Raw genomic sequence first — 21,282 nt, 5'->3', positions numbered from 1 at the left:
CACCACTTTCTGTAAGGTAGGACGTGTGGAGAAGCGAATCCAAGGCAATATTTGGGAGGATAGAGGGCGGGGGAGGGGGCCCCCGTTGGCCGCTTCTGGCAAGTGATAGAGCAGCGGAGCACAAAATCGGAACTTTTAGAGGTCTGCTCTGCTGAGGGACTTTGCTCTAGTGGCTAAGCAGGGGGTGGAACCCTCGCTGGGACAGTGTGATCTCAGGACCCTCAGGGTCACAGAAAGACTGGGGGTGCTTGAGTGCAGCAGAGCTCCCAGGGATCGGAGCGGGGAAGCTGGCTGCAAAGACGGAGCTGAGGAGTGGGCTTTCAGCTCGGGGTTGCCATAAACCGTGATCTGCGGCACAGTCGGGCCACTGCTCTTCCAGCGGGGACCCAACAAGCGGCAGATCCGGGGAGACAACCCTTCCTTCCCCAGGAGGAGCGGCGTGGGAGCGCACTGCAGGGATCTGCTGGGTTTGGAGACTCCACACGGGGTCGGGTGCCAGAGATAGAAACACTCGGTCACAGGCTGGGTGAGCACAGAGTACGGCGGGAGACCAGGGAGACGGGAGTGATGACTGCTTTTCTCTGGGGGCCCACTGAAGAGTGGGGCCCCTGAGTTCTCCGCTCCTCTGGGGTGGAGGTTGGGAGGCTGCCGTTTTCACTCTCATCCTCCAAAGCTGTATGGAAAGCTTGCAGGGAAGAAAAGCGCCTGAGAGCAAACCCGAGCAGATTACTTAGGCCGGACTGGCAAGCGTGGGGCAATTCCGCTTCTGGGAAAAGACATGGCACGGCAACAGGCCCTTCCCCCAGAAGATCAGCAAGAACAGCCCGCCAAGACCAAGTTTACTGATGAATGAGAATGGCAGAACTCCAGCTCTAGGGGAATACAGCACATAGAATTCATGGCTTTTTTGCCATGATTCTTTAGTCTTTCAAAGTTAATTTCTTTTTTTTGAATTTTTCTTTTTCTCTTTTTCAGCCAACATCTTATCAGTCCCTTTTTTTTTTTTTTTAAGATTTTATTTATTTTTTTGACAGAGAGAGACATAGCGAGAGCAGGAACACAAGCAGGGGGATTGGGAGAGGGAGAAGCAGGCTTCCCGCAGAGCAGGGAGCCCAATGTGGGACTCGATCCCAGGACCCTGGGATCATGACCTGAGCCGAAGGCAGACGCTTAACGACTGAGCCACCCAGGCGCCCTGATCAGTCCCTTTTTTAAAAAAATCTTTTTTATTTTTCATTTTTAGAGTCATATTCTACCCCTTCATAGTAGTTAACCTTATTTTTGATATATATATAAGTTATTCTCTCCTTAAAATTTTGGAATACAGTTTCTTCTAACAGACCAAAGTATACCCTAAATCTCTAGTGTATGGCTTAGTTCTAGTCTCCTGCCTGATCACATTCTCTCCTTTTTTTTTTTTTTAAATCCTCTTCTTTCTTTTTTCTACCAACTTCTTATCAATTCCTCTTATAAAGTCTTTTATAATTTTCATCTTTACAGTCATATTCCATCCCTTCATCATACTAACCCTTATTTTTGTACATATATAAGTTTTTCTTTCATTAAAATTTTGTGATGCACTTTCTTCTAACAGACCAAAATACGCCCAAAATCTAGTGTGTGGCATTGATCTATGCACCAGCTTGATCATATTTGATCGTATTCTGTTTTGTTTTGTTTTGTATTTGTTTGTTCGTTTTTATCTTTTTCTTTCTTTTTTTTCTTTTTTCTTTCTTTCCCTTTCTTTTCCCCTGGTTTCAGGTCTTTTCTGATTTGTTTAGTGTATATTTTCTGGGGACATTGTTACCCTGTTAGCATCTCCTTCTCTCATTCATCTATTCTCCTCTGGACAAAAAGACAAGACGGAAAAAATCACCTTAAAAAAAGAAAAGAGGCAGTACCGACTGCCAGGGACCTAATCAATACGGACATTAGTAAGATGTTGGAACTTGAGTTCAGAATGATGATTTTAAAGATACTGGCTGGGCGTGAAAAAGGCATGGAAATTATTAGAGAAACCCTCTCTGGAGAAATAAAAGAACTAAAATCTAACCAAGTCGAAATCAAAAAGGCTATTAAGGAGGTGCAATCAAAAATGGAGTCTCTAACTGCTAGGATAAATGAGGCAGAAGAGAGAAACAGTGATATAGAAGACCAAATGATGGAAAATAAAGAACCTGAGAAAAAGAGAGATAAACAACTACTGGGTCACGAGGGCAGAATTCGAGAGATAAGTGATACCATAAGATGAAACAACATTAGAATAATTGGGATCCCAGAAGAAGATGAAAGAGAGAGAGGAGCAGAAGGTATATTGGAGCAAATTATAGCAGAGGACTTCCCTAATTTGGGGAAGGAAATGGGCATCAAAATCCAGGAGGCACAGAGAACTCCCCTCAAAATCAATAAAAATAGGTCAACACCCCGACATCTTATAGTAAAACTTACGAGTGTCAGAGACAAAGCAGCTCGGGAGAAGAGATCTGTAACCTACAATGGTAGAAACATTAGATTGGCAACAGACCTATCCACAGAGACCTGGCGGGCCAGAAAGGACTGGCATGGTATATTCAGAGCACTAAATGAGAAAAATATGCAGCCAAGAATACTCTATCCAGCTAGGCTGTCATTGAAAATTGAAGGAGAGATAAAAAGCTTCCAGGACAAACAAAAACTAAAGGAATTTGCAAACACAAAACCAGCCCTACAAGAAATCTTGAAAGGGGTCCTCTAAGCAAACAGAGAGCCTTAAAGTAACATAGGTCAGAAAGGAACACAGACAATATACAGTAACAGTCACCTTACAGGCAATATAATGGCACTAAATTCCTGTCTTTCAATACTTACCCTGAATGTAAATGGGCTAAATGCCCTAATCAAAAGACACAGGCTATCAGATTGGATAAAAAAACAAGACCGATCGATATGCTGTCTGCAAGAGACTCATTTTAGACCCAAAAACACCCCCAGCTTGAAAGTGAGGGGGTGGAAAACCATTTACCATGGTAATGGACACCAAAAGAAAGCTGGGGTAGCAATCCTTATATCAGACAAATTAGATTTTAAACCAAAGACTGTAATAAGAGATGAGGAAGGACACTATATACTACTTAAAGTGTCTATCCAAGAAGAAGATCTAACAATTGTAAATATCTATGCCCTTAACATGGGAGCAGCCACTTATATAAGCCAATTAATAACAAAAGCAAAGAAACACATCGACAACAACACAATAATAGTGGGGGACTTTAACACCCCCTCACTGAAATGGATAGATCATCTAAGCAAAAGATCAACAAGGAAATAAAGACTTTAAATGATACACTGGACCAAATGCACTTCACAGATATATGGACTTCACTGGGTGTTTTAAGCAAACAATGAATCATGGAACACTACATCAAAAACTAATGATGTAATGTATGGTGATTAACAATAATAAAAAAAAACTAAGCCAAAAAAAAAAAAGAGGTGGTATGTATATATACACTGGAATACTACTCAGCCATCAGAAAAATGAAATTTTGCCATTTGTGATAACATGGAGGGAACTAGAGGGTATTATGCTAAGCAAAGTCATTCAGAGTCATTCAGAGAAAGACAGTTATCATATGATCTCACTCATATGTGAAATTTAAGAAACAAAACAGGATCATAGAGGAAGGAAGGGAAAAATAAAACAAGACAAAATCACAGAGGAATACAAACCATAAGAGACTCTTAATCATAGGAATCAAACTGAGTGTTGCTGGATTGGAGCTGGGTCAGGCATGGGGTAACTGGATGATGGACGTTAAGGAGGGCACGTGATGTAATGAGCACTGGGTATTATGTTAAGACTGATGAATCACTGAACTCTACCTCTGAAACTAATAATATATATTAATTAATTTAATTTAAATAAAAAATTTGGAAAAGGTAAGTAAAATGTTACACATTTATGCCCTCATTTAAGATCAACATGTTATTGTCCGGATTTGTTAACAAGGATCAAAAACCAGAAGAACCGCATGGTTCATTCAGTAAGTGCCTACATCAATGTACGTGACTATATCTCATTTCAAATATTAGCAGTGATGTTCATTGGTAAATTTATGGTAAAATCTAAATAGTGTTTCAGGTAAGTGGGGTTGTTAGTTTGACACTTCCCACTGCTCCTTGAATCATACTTTGTATGAAATGCCAGAACCTATCTTTTTTTTTTAATTTCAAGTTTTATTTAAATTCCAGTTAATATATAGTGTAATATTCATTTCAGGAATAGAATTTAGTGATTCATCACTTACATACATTACCCAGTGCTCTTCATATGTGTCCTTAATACTTAATACTCATCACCTATTTAACCTGTCCCACCACCCACCTTCTTTCCATCAACCCTCAGTTTGTTATCTATAGTTAAGAGTCTGTTTTATGGTTTTCCTTTTCTCTTTTTTGCTGTTCTTTGGATGAATTTAAAATATATCACATATTTCCTGTGCTCTAAATAGACATGCCAAAACTAATATTCAACATTGAAATCAAATTTAGCTCCTAAATTTGTATTTTAGTAATTCAGTGAATATTTATAGATTACTGTCTTTGTGCCAAGAATTGTGTTATACTTGAGATGGAGAGGTAGAGAAAGTAGTGATAAAAAGATAAGGCATTAGATTCTTCTGATGAGAAACCACAGTTACTAGGGGTAAAAAGACACACATAATTAATAATGAAAAGGTAATAATGCTATCAGAAAGGTATAAACAAGATGCTGTGGGACCAGAGAGGAACAATCACTTTGAGGAGGGTCAGGTAAGACTTCCCAGAGGAGATGTCATTGTATGTAGTTCTACAGGGCGAGTAGGATTTATCACAAGGTGAAACAGGGATATGCATATATCTAGGCATTGGGAAAACACAATAGAGTTCTAATGTTTGCATTTGTGTGTAGAATCACTATAAACACAACTGCTACTAATATTAACTGATATAGGAGTATTATATTTGTGAATCAAATACAGTATGTGGCAATGCTTTTGGTGACATGATTTTCTAAAATGGTAATAGTTCGGTGCACTTGGGTGGCTCAGTTGTTGGGCGTCTGCCTTCGGCTCGGGTCATGATCCCAGAGTCCTGGGATTGAGCCCTGCATCGAGTCCCGCATCAGGCTCCCTGCTCCTCGGGAGGTCTGCTTTTCCCTCTCCCACTCCCCCTGCTTGTATTTCCTCTCTTGCTGTGTCTGTCTCTGTCAAGTAAATAAATAGAATCTTAAATAAAATAAAATAAAATAGTAATACTTCTGGGTAAAATTATGAACAAATAAAATATAATCCTTTCTTGGTTTATATGTTAGTTGTATTCTTGGAAAAAACAGTATTTATTAAAGCTAAACAAAATGTGTATAACAGAGGTAGATTCTAAGCTCACAGAATTACAAATAGGATTTTTACATATATTAGTATCTGTGTAGGACATTTAAAAGTTATACTGGACTCTCCTCTACTTTGCAGTACATCTAGCATTTCTGTTCTCCACCAACCAAATGTCATCACTGTTCTTTCATCATTATGATAACAAAGAAACACATCAACAAATGTCTAGAATTCCCTTTAAGAACACTCCTCACATTGATAACCATCTCAACAGAATTATTATAGTGACAGAACTAACAAAAATTCTTAGAGAAGTGGAGAATAATGCATATAAACCATTTCATTATCTTTCCAAGAAGAGTGTCAGTAAATACAATTTAACATTGATAAATTAACTATAATATTGTGCTAGTTTTTGTCTGTTTGGTTCATCTGGTCTTTGTTCCCTTTCTCCTTTGTTTTCTGCCTTCTTTTAGATTGATTGGCTGTTTTAATTTCATTTTATCTTCACTTTTGGCTAATTCATGACTTTTTTTTTAGTGTTTGGCTTTTCAGTATACATCTTTAATTTATTATAGTTCATCTACTTTCAAACAAATTATACAGCTTTATATTTAGTTTAAGAAACTTAAAACATCATACTTCCGATTCCCCCCTCCCATCTTTTGTGCTATTCTTGCTCTTTATTTGACTTCTACCTGTGGTATAATGTCATATTACATTGCTACTATTTTTTCTTTAGATAGTCATTTATTTTTTGGAGTATTAAAGATAAGAATATTTGTATTTACCTTCATTTATAATATTTCTAGAGTCTTTAATTTCTTCGTGTGGATCTTAGCTTGTATCTGTTATCATTTTCTTTAGGCCAGAAGAAATTTCTTTAACTTATCTTATAATACTAGAGTGCTGATAATGAATTCTCTCATCTCTTGTTTTCCTCAAAATACCTGCATTAATTTTTTTAAAGCTGTTTTTCTTTCAGTAATTTAAAGATGTCATCCACTGGACTTCTGGTTTGTACAGTTTGTTATGAGTAGTGCACTGTAATTCTGTAATATTTATCTGAGTTCTTTGCATGTGATTTGTATTTTCATATATGATACAGAAAGTTTTAAAAATAAATATTTTGCTTGGTGCTTCTTGGATCTGTAGCAGGATATTTTTCATTAATTGTGGAAAATCTTCAGTGTTAATCTCTTCAAATATTTCTTCTGCCCCATTCTCTCTCATCTCCTTCTGGAATTTTAGTTATACATATGTTAGATCATTTGATATTGTTCCACAAATTTGGATGCCATGTTTTTTCTTTTTCTTTTTTTATCTTTCTGTTTATGTTCAGCTTATTTCTGTTGATCTAGAGTTCACTAATTCTTTCCTCATCTGTGTCAAGTTTACTGATGAGTACATTAAAGAAATTCTTCATCTCTGTTAGTGTATTTTTTAGTTTTAGTATGTCTTTTTGGCTTATTATTGTAATTTCCATCTCTCTGCTTAAGTTCCCCATTTTTTCATGCATTTTGTCCTCCTTTTCCACCAGAGGCTTCAGCATATTAGTCTTAATTATTTTATTTAATTTTTAAAAAAGTTTTATTGACTTATTTTAGTGGGTGGTGGAGCATAGGGAGAGAGAGAGACTCCCAAGCAGGCTCCATGCTCAGCTCGGAGCCCCTTGCTGCGCTCCATCTCATGACACCAAGATTATGACCTGAGCTGAAACCAAAGGTTGGATATTCAACCACCTGAGCCACCCAGGTACCCCAGTCTTAGTTATTTTAATTCATTGTCTGTTAATTCCAGTGTCTAGTCATTTCTGAATCTACTTCAATTAATTACTTTTCATAGACAGTAGGTTGTTTTTTCTTGATTTTTTTTTGTATGTTTGACAATTTTGTGTTGTATACTTGGCTTCTAGTGTAGAACAGTAGGCAATGATAGAAAATACTATTTGTCACTGGGAATGGATAAACCTCTTCTCCTGGTCATTTGTGTGAGGGCTTATGTCAACCTAGTCAAGAGTTAAGCTAGGTTAAGTTTCATTGTTGCTATGGTTATCTTGAGTTTATGACTGGCTTCATATTCTTCTAGAGTTACTTTTAAAAAACATTTTAATTAATTAATTTATTTTTAAAATTAAAAAATTAAATTCCAGTATAATTAATGTGTAGTGTTATATTAGTTTCAGGTATACAATATAGTGATTCAGCAATTCTATACATTACTCAGTGCTCATCATCATGTTAGTGTACTCTTAATCCCCTTCAGCTGTTTCATCCACCACCCCCCCCAACCTTCCTCCCTCTGGTAATCATCAGTTTGTTCTCTGTATTTAAGAGTCTGTTCTTTTGTCTATTTTTTCCTTTATTCATTTGTTTTGTTTCTGAAATTCCACATATAAGTGAAATCATACGGTATTCGTTTTTCTCTGATTTACTTTGCTTAGCATTATACACTTTATGTTGTTGCAAACAGTAAGATTTCATTCTTTATATGGCTGAGTAATATTCTATTAAAGCTATATATCTATTTATCTGTATATCTATATATCACATGTTCTTTATCCATTCCAGATATATCACATCTTCTTTTTCCATTCATTTGTTGAGGGACATTTGGCTTGCTTCCATAATTTGGCTATTGTAAATAATGCTGCAGTAAATATAGGAGTGTATATATCTTTTTGAATTAGTGTTTTGTATTCTTTGGGGAAATACCCAGGAGAGGAATTACTGGATCATATGGTAGTTCTATTTTTAATTTTTGAGGAACTACCATACTGTTTTCCATAGTGGCCATACCAGTTTGTATTCTTACCAACAGTGCACGATGGTTCCTTTTTCTCCATATCTTTGTGAACACTTGCTTCTTGTGTTTTTGATTTAACCATTCTGACATGTATGAGGTGATATTTCATTGTGGTTTTGATTTGCATTTTCCTGGTGATGAGTGATGTTGGGCCATCTTTTCACGTGTCTGGTGGTTATCTTATGTCTTCTTTGGAGAAATGTCTATCCATGTCTTGTGCCCATTTTTAAATTGGATTATTTGTTTTTTGGGTGTTGTTCTATAAGTTCTTTATATATTTTGAATACTAACCCTCTATCATATATGTTATTTGCCAATATCTTTACCCATTCAGTACACTTTTAGTTTTGTTGATGATTTCCTTTGCTGTGTAGAAGCTTTTTATTTTGATGTAGTCCCAAAGGTTTGTTTTGGCTTTTATTTCTCATGCCTGAGGAGACATATCTAGAAAAATGTTGCTATGGCTGATGTCAGAGAAATTGTTGCCTGTGCTCTCTTCTAGGATTTTTATGGCTCCAGATCTCACATTTAGGTCCTAAGTCCATTTTGAGTTTATTTTTGTGTAGGGTGTAAGAAAGTGATCCAATTTTATTCATTTATATATAGCTGTCCAGTTTTCTTAACCCCCTTTGTTGAAGAGACTTTTTCCCATTGCATATTCTTGCCTCCTTTGTCAAAGATTAATTGACCAAATAATCATGGATTTATTTCTGGGCTCTTTATTCTCTTCTCTTGATCTATGTATCTCTTTTTGTGACAGTACCATACTGTTTTGATTACTACAGCTTTGCAGTATATCTTGAAATTGTGATACTTCTAGTTTTGTTTTCCTTTTTCAAGATTGCTTTGGCTGTTCAGGGTGTTTGGTGGTTTCACACAAATTTTAGAATTATTTGTTCTAGTTCTGTGAAAAATGTTGTTGGTATTTTGGTAGGGATTGCATTAAATCAGTAGATTGCTTTGGGTAGTATAGGCATTTTAACGATAGTTGTTTTTCCAATCCATGAGCATGGACTATCTTTCCATTTGTTTGTATCATCTTTAATTTTTTTCATCAGTGTTTTATAGCTTTCACAGTACAGGTCTTACACCTCCTTGGTTAATTTTATTTCTAGGTATCTTATTATTTTTGGTGTAATTGTGAATTCAGGTTGTTTTATTAATTTCTTTTTTTGCTACTTTATAAATATTGTATAGAAACGCAACAGGTTTCTGTATATTGATTTTGTATCCTGTGACCTCACTGAATTCATTCATCAGTTCTAGTAGTTGTTTGGTGGAGTCTTTAGGGTTACCTTATTCCTGAGGGAAAGGGGTAGAGTGATTGAGAGTTTTTCCTCATTCATCCACCCTAAACTTTTGTCCTTTGCTGGGTATTCCTGACACAGACAGGGTTTATTTCCATGCTTTTGTCTCATCTCTAGCAGTAGATGACAGTTGTTTTTTAGTGCTTGCTATTTTAGAATTGAGGGAGCAAGAGTATTTCTGTTGTCTTGGTCTAGCCTAAGACCAGGACCTAACCTTAGGAAGGTCCTATATGCTGTGATCTTGGGGTGGAGTTTTTTCAGTGATCCCATCTATCTTCCCTCTTTTCATCTCTGCCTTGAATCATTAATGGGTCTTGTGTGAGACAGTCTTTTCTTCCCCTCCTCCAGGTATAGAGGGTATTTTCTTTTGGTGTTCCTCCTCCTGTTTGGAGTGTTATTTGTGCACTGAGGTTTTAAGGCTTGCTATTTATCCCCTAGTGGCTTAAGGTCTTTTTCTTCTCCATAAGGGAAAAGGATATTGGTGGGGTTTCATGCCTTTTCTATAACAGAAGCCCATCCCCTTCTCCATTCCTGCATTACAATGAAAGGCATTTTTTATTTTTCTGCCCTGCCGCTAATCTTTCTCCTAAACATCTGATGGAGGCATGTACAGAAGAGTCTGCCAGTGAGTGTGAATTCCCTTTGTGTCTATGACTCTCAGAGATTCTATACTCTCCTATTTCCTATACTTGATTTTTAATAGTTAAAAAAATTTTTTAGCTTAATTCTTTTTATTCACTTGTATGGCACCAAGCATTTCTTTCTCCTGTGCTCTGCCATAAAGTGCTTGCTTCCCTCCTTTTTTGGTGGGGTCTGACTTTCCTTGGGTATCAGATTATTGTTGCCCTGCAATTTCTATTTTCTTTTTTTTTTTTTTTAAAGATTTTATTTATTTATTTCACAGAGAGAGACACAGCGAGAGAGGGAACACAAGCAGGGGGAGTGGGAGAGGGAGAAGGAGAAGCAGGCTCCCCGCAGAGCAGGGAGCCCGATGCGGGACTCGATCCCAGGACCCTGGGATCATGACCTGAGCTGAAGGCAGTCGCTTAACCAACTGAGCCACCCAGGCGCCCTGCAATTTCTATTTTCTGATAGATTTTTACAAGTTACGATTTTGTTCCTTGTTGGGATATATCTTATTAAGGTCGAAGCAATGATTTTTTTCAACTTTCTACATCCAACTAGAAGTGAAACTTCTAAAATAAAAAAAAAATTAAAGTTCCTATTAAGAAATATAACTTCTTTTTTTTTAATTTAAATTCAATTAGCCAACATATAGTACATCATTACTTTCAGATGTAGTGTTCAGTAATTCATCAGTTGTGTATAACACTCAATGCTTATCACATCATGTGACCTCCTTAATACCCATCACCCAATAACCCCATCCCCCCCCACCTCCCCTCCAGCAACCCTCAGTTTGTTTCCTATAGTTAGGAGTCTCTCATGGTTTTTCTCCCTCTCTGATGACTTCCCATTCAGTTTCCCTCCCTTCCCCTATGATCCTCTGCATGGTTTCTTATATTCCACATATGAGTGAAACTATATAATAATTGTCTTTCTGTGACTGACTTATTTCACTTAGCATATTACCCTCCAGTTCCATCCATGTCAATGTAAATCATAAGTATTCATCCTTTCTGATGGCTGAGTAATATTCCATTGTATATATATACCACATCTTCTTTATCCATTCATCTGTTGATGGACATCTTGGCTCTTTCTACAGTTTGGCTATTGTGGACTTTGCTGCTATGAACATTGGAGTGCAGGTGCCCCTTCGGAACACTACATTTGTATCTTGGGGGTAAATACCTAGTAGTGCAACTGCTGGGTCATAGGGTAGCTTTATTTTCAACTCTTTGAGGAATCTCCATACTATTTTCCAGAGTGGCTGTTCCAGCTTGCATTCCCACCAACAGTGTAATATAACGTCTATGTTAATTCAGTAGTTCTCAAATTATTTCTGGTTGTGGAACATTAGGAAGTTATAATGCTAGTTATATAATTATTGTTTTATTTGAATTAAAATAATTAACTAAACAGTTCTTTTTTTTTTTTAAGATTTTATTTATTTGAGAAAGAGAGAGAGAGCACCCATGCAAGAGAGAGTGAGAGAGAGAGAACGCACGGGTTGGGAGGGGAGAGGCGGAGGGTTAGGGACAAGCAGACTCCCCACTGAGCAGGAAGCTTGATGCGGCACTCAATCCCAGGACTCTGGGATCATGACCTGAGCCAAAGGCAGATGCTTAACTGAGCCACCCAGGCTCCCCTAAATGAACATTTCTGAGGATTTAAATATATTAACTACTTATTAAATACTTGGTGCAATTTAATGAACATCTTTTGGGTTTTAGTAGTCGTGCTAGATACTTTCATATCTAATTCTCATAACATAATTTTGAAGGATTGGTTTTGCCGTTCCTTAATTATGGATGAGAAAAACTGAGGCTTAAGGGGATTAAGTTGATTGCTTTGTATCACAGAATTAATATTTAGTAGAGGTGAGATTTCAGACCTTATGTTTCTACATTCCAGAATGTATCTTGTTTCTACTCTACAACATTATGCAGTTCATTTCTTACTGTTTGATAAGCAATAAATGACAGGGGAGGGGGAAAATTGATAATAAAAATCTTATTGGATTTATATTCTTAAATATATTTTGATTTCTGTTAAACATGAGCCTTTTTTTAAAAAATAGGCAATGATATGGGAAATGATGATGCCATCGGAGGGAATGTGAGCAAATATATGGTGCTTCCGTCTGGATACTGTGGACAGTCCAAGAAAGGACATCTTATCTTTGATGCTTGCTTTGAAAGCGGTGAGTGTATTGAAGACCATTGCTTTTGAATTTGTCTTAGATTGTTTCAAAATCCCAATTCATCTGACCATTGATTCAATGAGTGTGATTCAACCCATTTAATATTTCATCATAATGGACTAAGTTGTCAGGGAAAAACCAATTTTCAAAGAATTAACTTGGAAATATTTGAAAAGGAAATGCTATGTTTTTGTTGGTATAAGTGATTATTTAATGGTTTAATGGTAATATTAATGAGCATTGATATAGCACCTTATATTTTATTAAATAACTTCAGATATTATTTCTTTTGGGATAAAATAGATATAATTTGACTATATGATAAATCATTAATTATTGAATGTTTATCATGTACCTGGTTCTGCATGACATGCTCACAGAACTTAATCTTTGTCTGAGAGGTCTCCGTATAAAGAAATGATTAGGGAACAGATTCAGTTGAACACAAACCACACAGCAAAAGTAATATTGCATCACAATCATCAAATGCTGTGGGTATTTTGAATGGGAAGATTGAAACTTGATTATAAATTCCCATCCAGTAGGGATTGGATCTTGTTAACTTTTTTGTGCCCCGAACCTCATACTCTGAATGGCACATAGTACATATTCAGAATATTTTGAAAATTTTAATGAGAGAGGTAAACATAATTTTGTTTTATAAATAATTGTTGATTATTTTTGGTTTTCATAATGTGTGTGTGTGTGCATGCGTGTATGTCATTGATTGGAGGGACATGGCAGTGTCAGTTATGTGACACTTCTCTGAACCCTAAGAACATTGGTTGTTTATCAACAATTGAAAACTTGTTTATGTAAGATTTTTCTCCTGGTTTATTCCATGCTATTTTAGTTTGCTTCAGCTGCCATAACAAAGAACCGCAAATATGTGGCTTAAACAACAGAAATTTATTATCTAATAGTTCTGGAAATCTGAGATCAAGGCATCAGTAGGGTTGGTTCCTTCTAAGGATTGTGAAGAATATATTCCATGTCTTTTGTCTAGCTTCTGGTGATTTGCTAGCAGTCTTTGGTATTCTTTGGTTTGTAGAATCATCACCCTGATCCCTGCCTTCATCTTCACTTGGCATTCTCCCTGAATGCATGGCTTTCTCTAAATATTCCCTCTTTATGAGGCTGCCAGTCATATTGGATCAGGGGCCACTCTAATGACCACATTTTAACTTGATTACCTTTGTAGAGACGCTATTTCCTAGTGAGGTCACATTCTGAGGTATTGGGTGTTTGGACTTTTTTTTTATTATGTTATGTTAATCACCATACATTACATGATTAGTTTTTGATGTAGTGTTCCATGATTCATTGTTTGCATATAACACCCAGTGCTCCATTCAGTACGTGCCCTCTTTAATACCCATCAGCAGGCTAATCCATCCCCCTACCCCCCTCCCCTCTAGAACCCTCAGTTTGTTTTTCAGAGTCCATAGTCTCTCATGATTTGTCTCCCCTTCCGATTTCCCCCCCTTCATTTTTCCCTTCCTGCTATCTTCTTCTTCTTCTTCTTTTTTTTTTTAGCATATAATGTATTATTTGTTTCAGAGGTACAGGTTTGTGATTCAACAGTCTTAAACAATTCACAGCGCTCACCATAGCACATACCCTCCCCAGTGTCTATCACCCAGCCACCCCATCCCTCCCTTCCCCCACCAGGTGTTTGGACTTTGATATGAATTTTGGGGGACATAATTCAACTCATAATTAGTACTATAGCATTGTTCTTCCATTCAGACCTGAACACTGTCCACATAATTAAGAACAATTTCTTCTACTTTTCTTGAATTTTGCGTTATTGCCTTGTCTGGGATGTATTTGGTATTTAGAAAATATCTTTTGAATTCTTTTTACCTCAGATAAAGAGAGGAAGGCTCTTTGTAATAAAACAACTGTATAATGGTTGGAATTATTCTTTTAAAGATCATGTGTTGTTTTGGTTTACTTACAGTCTGAAATAATCCGGATTTCTTTCTTAGATCATATTTCCTTAACCTTAGTTATTTTTTTCCATCCTTTACTGAAAAGCTCAGTAGAAGAAATTACTCCATTTGACCACATAATATCCAAAATAATAATGCATATTTGTCCAACAGTGTATGAACAATTGGTTTATATCAATTGTATCTGTGCTAGTAGTGCATAAACCTTGCAGTAATAGTAGAGTGCTTAAGTGGATACCCTTTGGAGTCAGGCTAAAATTTAAATCCTTACTTGAAAACAGCCATAGTTTCCTCATCGTTTAATGGGGAATGATGCCTACCTTACGTCTTAAAGAAAAAAAAAAATTGTATTTCATTGTTTAAAAAATTAAAACATCTTACCAAAATATATACCAAATAATAATATTTAAAAAATAAATAAGTGAGAAAATCTCAGAAAGAGGAAATAGCAAAAGAAAATTCAGCTGGATGAGTACATAAAATGCATGCTATGAGTTCCCATAAATTTGCTATAGGTAGGTAATAAATTTACCTGAGAGTTTTCTGGTAGCCAGTGCCAAGAGAAAAACAACATCCATAAGATAAAAATAAACCAAATATTGAGATCTTATAGAAATTCTTCCTATTAGGTTTCCTAAAGTAGACACTGAAATGTGATGAATATCATCCTCAATAATATCCCTATGGTGTTTATAACAATATATTTTATAGGAGTGTGTTTTGTGACATCCTTTATTGTAGACTGAGGGCATAATGCTAAAGGGCATTATTTAGTTGGCACTTGAAACAATTTGTTTGACATATGCAGCTTTCATCTGATCTAATTTGAATTCAGGGATTTATTTTAGATTATTTAAAACAGGAAAGTCACAGGGGTATTCTCTTATGTGCTAACTCTGAGCTACTGACTGTGGCTGCCTGATGTGTTGAACAGGATTCTGTCGGTGCATCCAAACTTACAGAAGAGTTAGGTGGTTAAGAGATTCAATGATTGGGAAATGTTTTTTCATGTGGATGGAGTATATTGCCTTAAGATAGGCTCCCATAAGTATTTTTTTCTTTCTGAATTGTAGAATATGTAAAGTGCTTTGTATATTGCTTGGCCCTGAGCTGGGGGATAATCTGTTTTTTCTCATGAGAAATAAGTTCTGCTGGTCAAATATGAACTCTCCAATGAATCCCTGGTCTGTTTTTTCCATACCTCCCTCTGTATAAGTAATATTTCCCTTGGAAAAACAGCAAGACAACCCTAACTTTATCCTTCTATAGATACCTGACACTTTTCATGAGTTTTAAAAACTTTGTTCTCTTCTACTACACTTTACCTGCTTCAGGACGGAATCTGAATCTGATTAATCCCTGTTTTCCCAAAGAACCAAGCAGAGTGCTTATGAAATTAGCTCTTAATTAATACTGTATTTATTTGTTGAATGAAGTAATTTGAGCAATAGAAAGGTAGGGAGAGATTAACTTTCTTCTAGTTCTCATGAATAATTGCTTGCTGTCCCCCAATCTACCAACTTTTCTCAAACCTCCTTGTGTTTGTAGATACTGTTTTCTCTGTGACCTAGATCCCTTTCTCTTCCTGGTAAAATGTTAATTCAGACTCAGTCCAGCATTTCTTCTTCTGAGAAACAGTACCTCTCAGGCAAGTTTGGCTGTCTCCACCTACCTCTTAGGCTCTTATATGCTAGCCTTTATTATATTTCTTTCTTTTTCCTTTTCACTGAAACCTTGAAATGAGGGATGGTTTCTTATTTGGTTCTCCAGTGCCTAGTGTACTATCAGTCATATAACAAGGAGCTCAATAAATGTAGGGAGGATAGATAGTGAACAAAATGGTTTTCATAAAGTGAGATTTTAAGATAAATAAAATATTTTTACATTTAGATAAAAATTTAACATTAGTAGCAACAAGAACATTAAGAAGAAAAACCAATAAAAACCAATTAATTTATTGCTCATCAGACACTATGATAAATGATATACATAGTTTACCTCATTTAATACAGAAATCTTCTGAGATACTATATGTCTCTATGTAGGTGAGGCAACTAATGCTCAGAGATGTAAAGTTATCTCCCTTGAATTGCATGACTGACAGAGGTGTAGCTGACTTTGAAACTGAGGATTGCCTGGCTCAAAAGGCCATACTTTTAACCATTATATATATATATATTACCTTATTATAGGTCAGTTTATGACATATGAATAATAGATATATTGTTGAAAATTTCTCATTAAGTTATAAGATATATAGGAATATATAGATATATAGTAAGATATGATAATATAGGTTTTGTGATAAGAAAAATAAAAAATTGTCTACTTGTTTGAAAATAAGCCATCCAAATAAATACTGTTTGGCCATTATATGCAATATGAGTATTGTTTTATGATTGATATGAGTGTGTGTATATTGAATATGAGAAGAACAATATAATTTACACTACAAATTAATTAGTTGACCTCAGAGACTTAATATGATATTTAAATTACTATGGCATGAAAAAGGGTCAGTGAAATAAAGATATAGTTCAGTTGTTTATGTACCATTTTAAAATGATGGAAATAAAAACTTAAAACTTTTATTTTTAATTTCTGCAGTGGAATTTTACACATTTATTTGTATAATCTTTGAACATTAATATTTTATTTCCTTTGAAAGAAAATAGTCTTTACTCTTGGCACAGTATGAAAATGTGCCATGAATACAATAGAGATTTTGGGTTTTAGCCTAATATCTCACTTTTTCTTTTTTTTTTTAGACATCCAAATGGTTGATATATTTTTTCTTTTTAACTTTTTGAGGAAAGTTGACAAATATAATTGTATTTATTTAAAGTGTCCAATGTGATGGTCTGATATATATACATATATATCAGATATATATATGGTGTAGAGTAATTGCCAAGATTAAGATAATTAACACGTCTATCACCTCACATAATTACCATAGTTAACTTTTCTATGTGGTAAAAACCCTTAAGCTGTACTTTTATCAACTTTCAAGTATACTATACTGTATTAATAACTATAGTCACCATGGTGTACGTATGTTAGATCCTCAGAACTTATTCATATAACTGAAAATTTGTACCTTTTCAGTTACATCATCCCATTTCCCCTTCCCCCCAGGTTCTGGCAACCACCTTTCTATTTCCTGTTTGTTTGAAATTGATTTTATTGCAGCATTATTCAAAATAACCAAAATATTGAAACAACAAAAATGTCCTTCCATATATGAATGGACAAAGAAAATGTGACACACATGCCATGCACACACACACACACACACATATATACAGAGGAATATTATTCAGCTATCAAAGAGAGAACTAAATCTATTTGTGACAATGTGCATGAATCTGGAAGGGCCTATGTTAGCTAAATTTTTTTTAATAGCAGTATAGTATAATGCCAAAAATACAGGTTTTGGTTGCAGACAGATCTCGTTTCATGTATTAACTTTGACTTATCTGTAAAATTAGGAAAACAAGTATTTATATTGCAAAACTATTATGCAAATAAGGTTGATATATAAAAGAGACAGCACAATATATGCCTATCAACTTCAGGTAATAATTTTGGCACATGTATAATATCATTTCAAGAGTGCTAAAATGTGCCAGCCACTTTTGTGGGTATATTTATATGTGTTATTACCAATCCTTAGAACAACCCTACAACATAGGAACCTTAGATTGGGTTCCCCCCAGGATCATACCCTGATATAAGGACTTAGGTAAGGGTTGTACATTTAGATAGGGATTTGAAGAGAGAGAGATACTCTGGGTAATTCATGCTTTGCTGGGCAGTTGTGCCACCTTACAAGGCCATTATCTCTTTTAGAGAGAAAAAAAATAGCACATTTTAGAGAAAACAGCATGGTTATGTAACATAAAGTGTTTCACTATGTCTAGAAATTCTGTTGGAGAGATACTGGCAGCTATGAAACTGTTGTTGAATAATTTAATTCTGTTATTTGTTTCTGACTCATAATTGAAACAAAGCTGAACTTTTGTTATTGCAGGGTTTTCATTTGCTTTTTAAATTTCTGACCTCTTTACTGAATTATTTCTACATATATATGGTTATGTATCTACATGTATATTTTTCTCTTTCTTATTTTGTCTGCCTTCTCTTTAAGGAAGAAGTAAAACATTTCATTCCCAAATAACTTTCCTCTAAGAATGATGACATTTCCTGTAGTAACATTACTGAACCTAAGGGCCTCGGAAACAACAGGTGAAGAAGTATGAAGTATGTTTAATAAAATCTTATTTGCACATCTTTTCAACTGCTCTTTTAAAATTATCTAGACAATGTTTTGAAGGGGACTTCCAGTACACATAAAACACCCTCTATGCTTTAGTAGCAAAATAACTTCAAAAAAGGGGACACATATCACTTGATTAAATATGGTTCATTGAGTTGGTTTATAGCTCTCCTCTTTTCAGTGAAGATTTAAGTTACTACTTGAATGATTATACATATATATTAGTTAAAATCTAAGACATAAATACTTTTTCAAGTGATAGCCAAATGATACATTTTCAATTAGAACATTTAAAAATTTTCTCTTATTGGGGTGCCTGGGTGGCGCAGTCATTAAGCGTCTGCTTTCAGCTCAGGTCATGATCCCAGGGTCCTGGGATCGAGTCCCACGTTGGGCTCCCTGCTCCACGGGAAGCCTGCTTCTCCCTCTCCCACCGCCCCTGCTTGTGTTCCCTCTCTTGCTGTGTCTCTCTCTGTCAAATAAATAAATAAAATCTTAAAAAAAAAAAAAGAAAAAAAATTTCTGTTATTATTGATTTCCATTTGCAACAAAAAATTTAAAATTACATTAGTTAGCAAAACTAGAATGTTGTCTGTGTTTTTATGCTTCATTCTCCATAAAATAATTGTGCTTCGATAGTATACTGCAGTATTGAAACATCCATACAAATTCTGGGTTGTCATATAGCTTTCAGATAGACTTGCCTTTTGAAGGTATGAGGATATTTTGTGCAGGCCACCTGTTGGCAGTTTGTTTCATTTCTCATCCTTTGCCCATTCTTCTTATTGCCGGGGCCAATCCCCTGAAAATTGCACTTCCGAGGCTCCCTTGTTACCTGGATTCTGGCTAGGTTCAGCTAATAGTAAATTCTAGCAAGAGATTGAAGGGCAGGTAGAAAGGACAAGTCTGGATATTTCTCCCTTTTTTATTTTGGGCAGCATCTCCAGCAGTGGCTATATTTCCTTCATGGTTTTGCCAGATAGCCCCTTCCTTGTGATCCCAACTTTGTTGGATTGCCCTGACTCCCAGGATATCACCACCTCTTGCCTTTGCCCTTTATCCGTGGGTACAGGAGAGACTTCCTGCTATTGTTAATTTCTGTGTTGCCCTACTTTCACCTGTTTGACCTTTCAGCTCTCCCAAAACTTCTGCAACTGGTTTCCTTTTTTAAAAATTTAAATTCAGTTAGCCAACTTATATACATCATTAGTTTCAGAAATAGTATTCAGTAATTTATCAGGTTCCTATAATACGCAGTTCTCACATCACATGACCTCCTTTAATGCCCATCACCCAAATATCCCACTTCTTCACCCATCTCCCCTCCAGCAACCCTCAGTTTGTTTCCTATAGTTAAGAGTCTCTCATGGTTTTTCTCCCTCTCAGATGACTTCCCATTTTGCTTTCCCTCCCTTCCCCTACAGTCCTCTGTCCTGTTTCTTATATTTCTCGTATGAGTGAAACCATATGGTAATTGTCTTTCTCTGATTTACTTATTTCGCTCAGCATATTACCCTCCAGTTCCATCCATGTCAGTGTAAGTGGTAAGTATTCATCCTTTTTGACAGCTGAGTAATATTCCATTGTATATATATACCACATCTTCTTTATCCATTTATCTGTCGATGGACATCTTGTCCCTTCCCACAGTTTGGCTATTATGGACGTAGCTGCTATGAACATTGAGGTGCAGGTGCTCCTTCGGATCACTACATTTGTATCTTTGGGGTACATATCTAGTAGTGTAACTGCTGGGTCATAGGGTAGCTCTATTTTTAACTTCTTGAGGAACCTCCATATTGTTTTCCAGAGTGGCTGCACCAGCTTGCCTTCCCACAACAGTGTAAGAGGGTTCCCCTTTCTCTGCATCCTTGCCAACATTTGTTCTTTCCTGTTTTGTTAATTTTAGCCATTCTGACTGGTGTGTGGTGGTATCTCATTGTGGTTTTTGTTTGTATTTCCCTGATGCCTAGTGATATGTAGTATTTTTTCATGTGTCTGTTGGCCATTTGGATGTCTTCTTTGGAAAATGTCTGTTCATGTCTTCTGCCCATTTCTTGACTGGATTATTTGTTTTTTGGGTGTTGAGTTTGATAAGTTCTTTATAGATTTTGGATATTAGCCCTTTATCTGATATGTCATTTGCAAATATCTTCTCCCATTCCATACGTTGCCTTTTAATTTTGTTGACTGTTTCCTTTGCTATGCAGAAGCTTTATATCTTGATGAAGTCCCAGTAGTTCACTTTTGCTTTCCTTTCCCTTGCCTTTGGAGACATGTCAAGCAAGAAGTTGCTGCGGCTGAGGTCGAAGAGTTTGCTGTCTGTGTTCTCCTCAAGGATTTTGATGGATTCCTGTCTCACATTTAAGTCTTTCATCCATTTTGAGTTTATCTTTGTGTATGATGAAAGAAAATGGTCCAGGTTCATTCTTCTATATGTGGCTGTCCAATTTTCCCAGCACCATTTATTGAAGAGATTTTCTTTTTTCTATTGGATATTCTTTCCTGCTTTGTCGAAGATTATTCACCATAGAGTTGAGAGTCCATTTCTGGGTTCTCTATTCTGTTCCATTGATCCATGTGTCTGTTTTTGTGTCAGTACCATACCGTCTTGATGATTTCAGTTTTGTAATAGAACTTGAAATCTAGCATTGTGATTCCACCAGCTTTGGTTTTATTTTTTGACATTCCTGTGGCTATTCGTGGTCTTTTCTGATTCCATACAAATTTTAGGATTATTTGTTCCAGCTCTGTGAAA

At 36.0% G+C, this 21,282-nt stretch overlaps 1 protein-coding gene across 1 annotated transcript in view; it reads left to right on the top strand.

Annotated features, from left to right (window-relative positions):
* AGBL4 (AGBL carboxypeptidase 4) overlaps positions 1-21,282 on the top strand; it is a 1,445,284-nt gene that overhangs the window by 117,180 nt on the left and 1,306,822 nt on the right. Inside the window, exon 2 of the mRNA XM_021683893.1 lies at positions 12,168-12,290. Coding sequence (XP_021539568.1) covers positions 12,168-12,290 — 123 coding nt within the window. The remainder of the gene's footprint in view (positions 1-12,167; positions 12,291-21,282) is intronic.

The sequence above is a fragment of the Neomonachus schauinslandi genome, chromosome 4 (genome assembly GCF_002201575.2).
Source record: "Neomonachus schauinslandi chromosome 4, ASM220157v2, whole genome shotgun sequence".
In the NCBI taxonomy this organism is placed as follows: Eukaryota; Metazoa; Chordata; class Mammalia; order Carnivora; family Phocidae; genus Neomonachus; species Neomonachus schauinslandi.
Note: the sequence above shows the minus strand (reverse complement) of the source record. Positions and strands in the feature narration are given on the sequence as shown.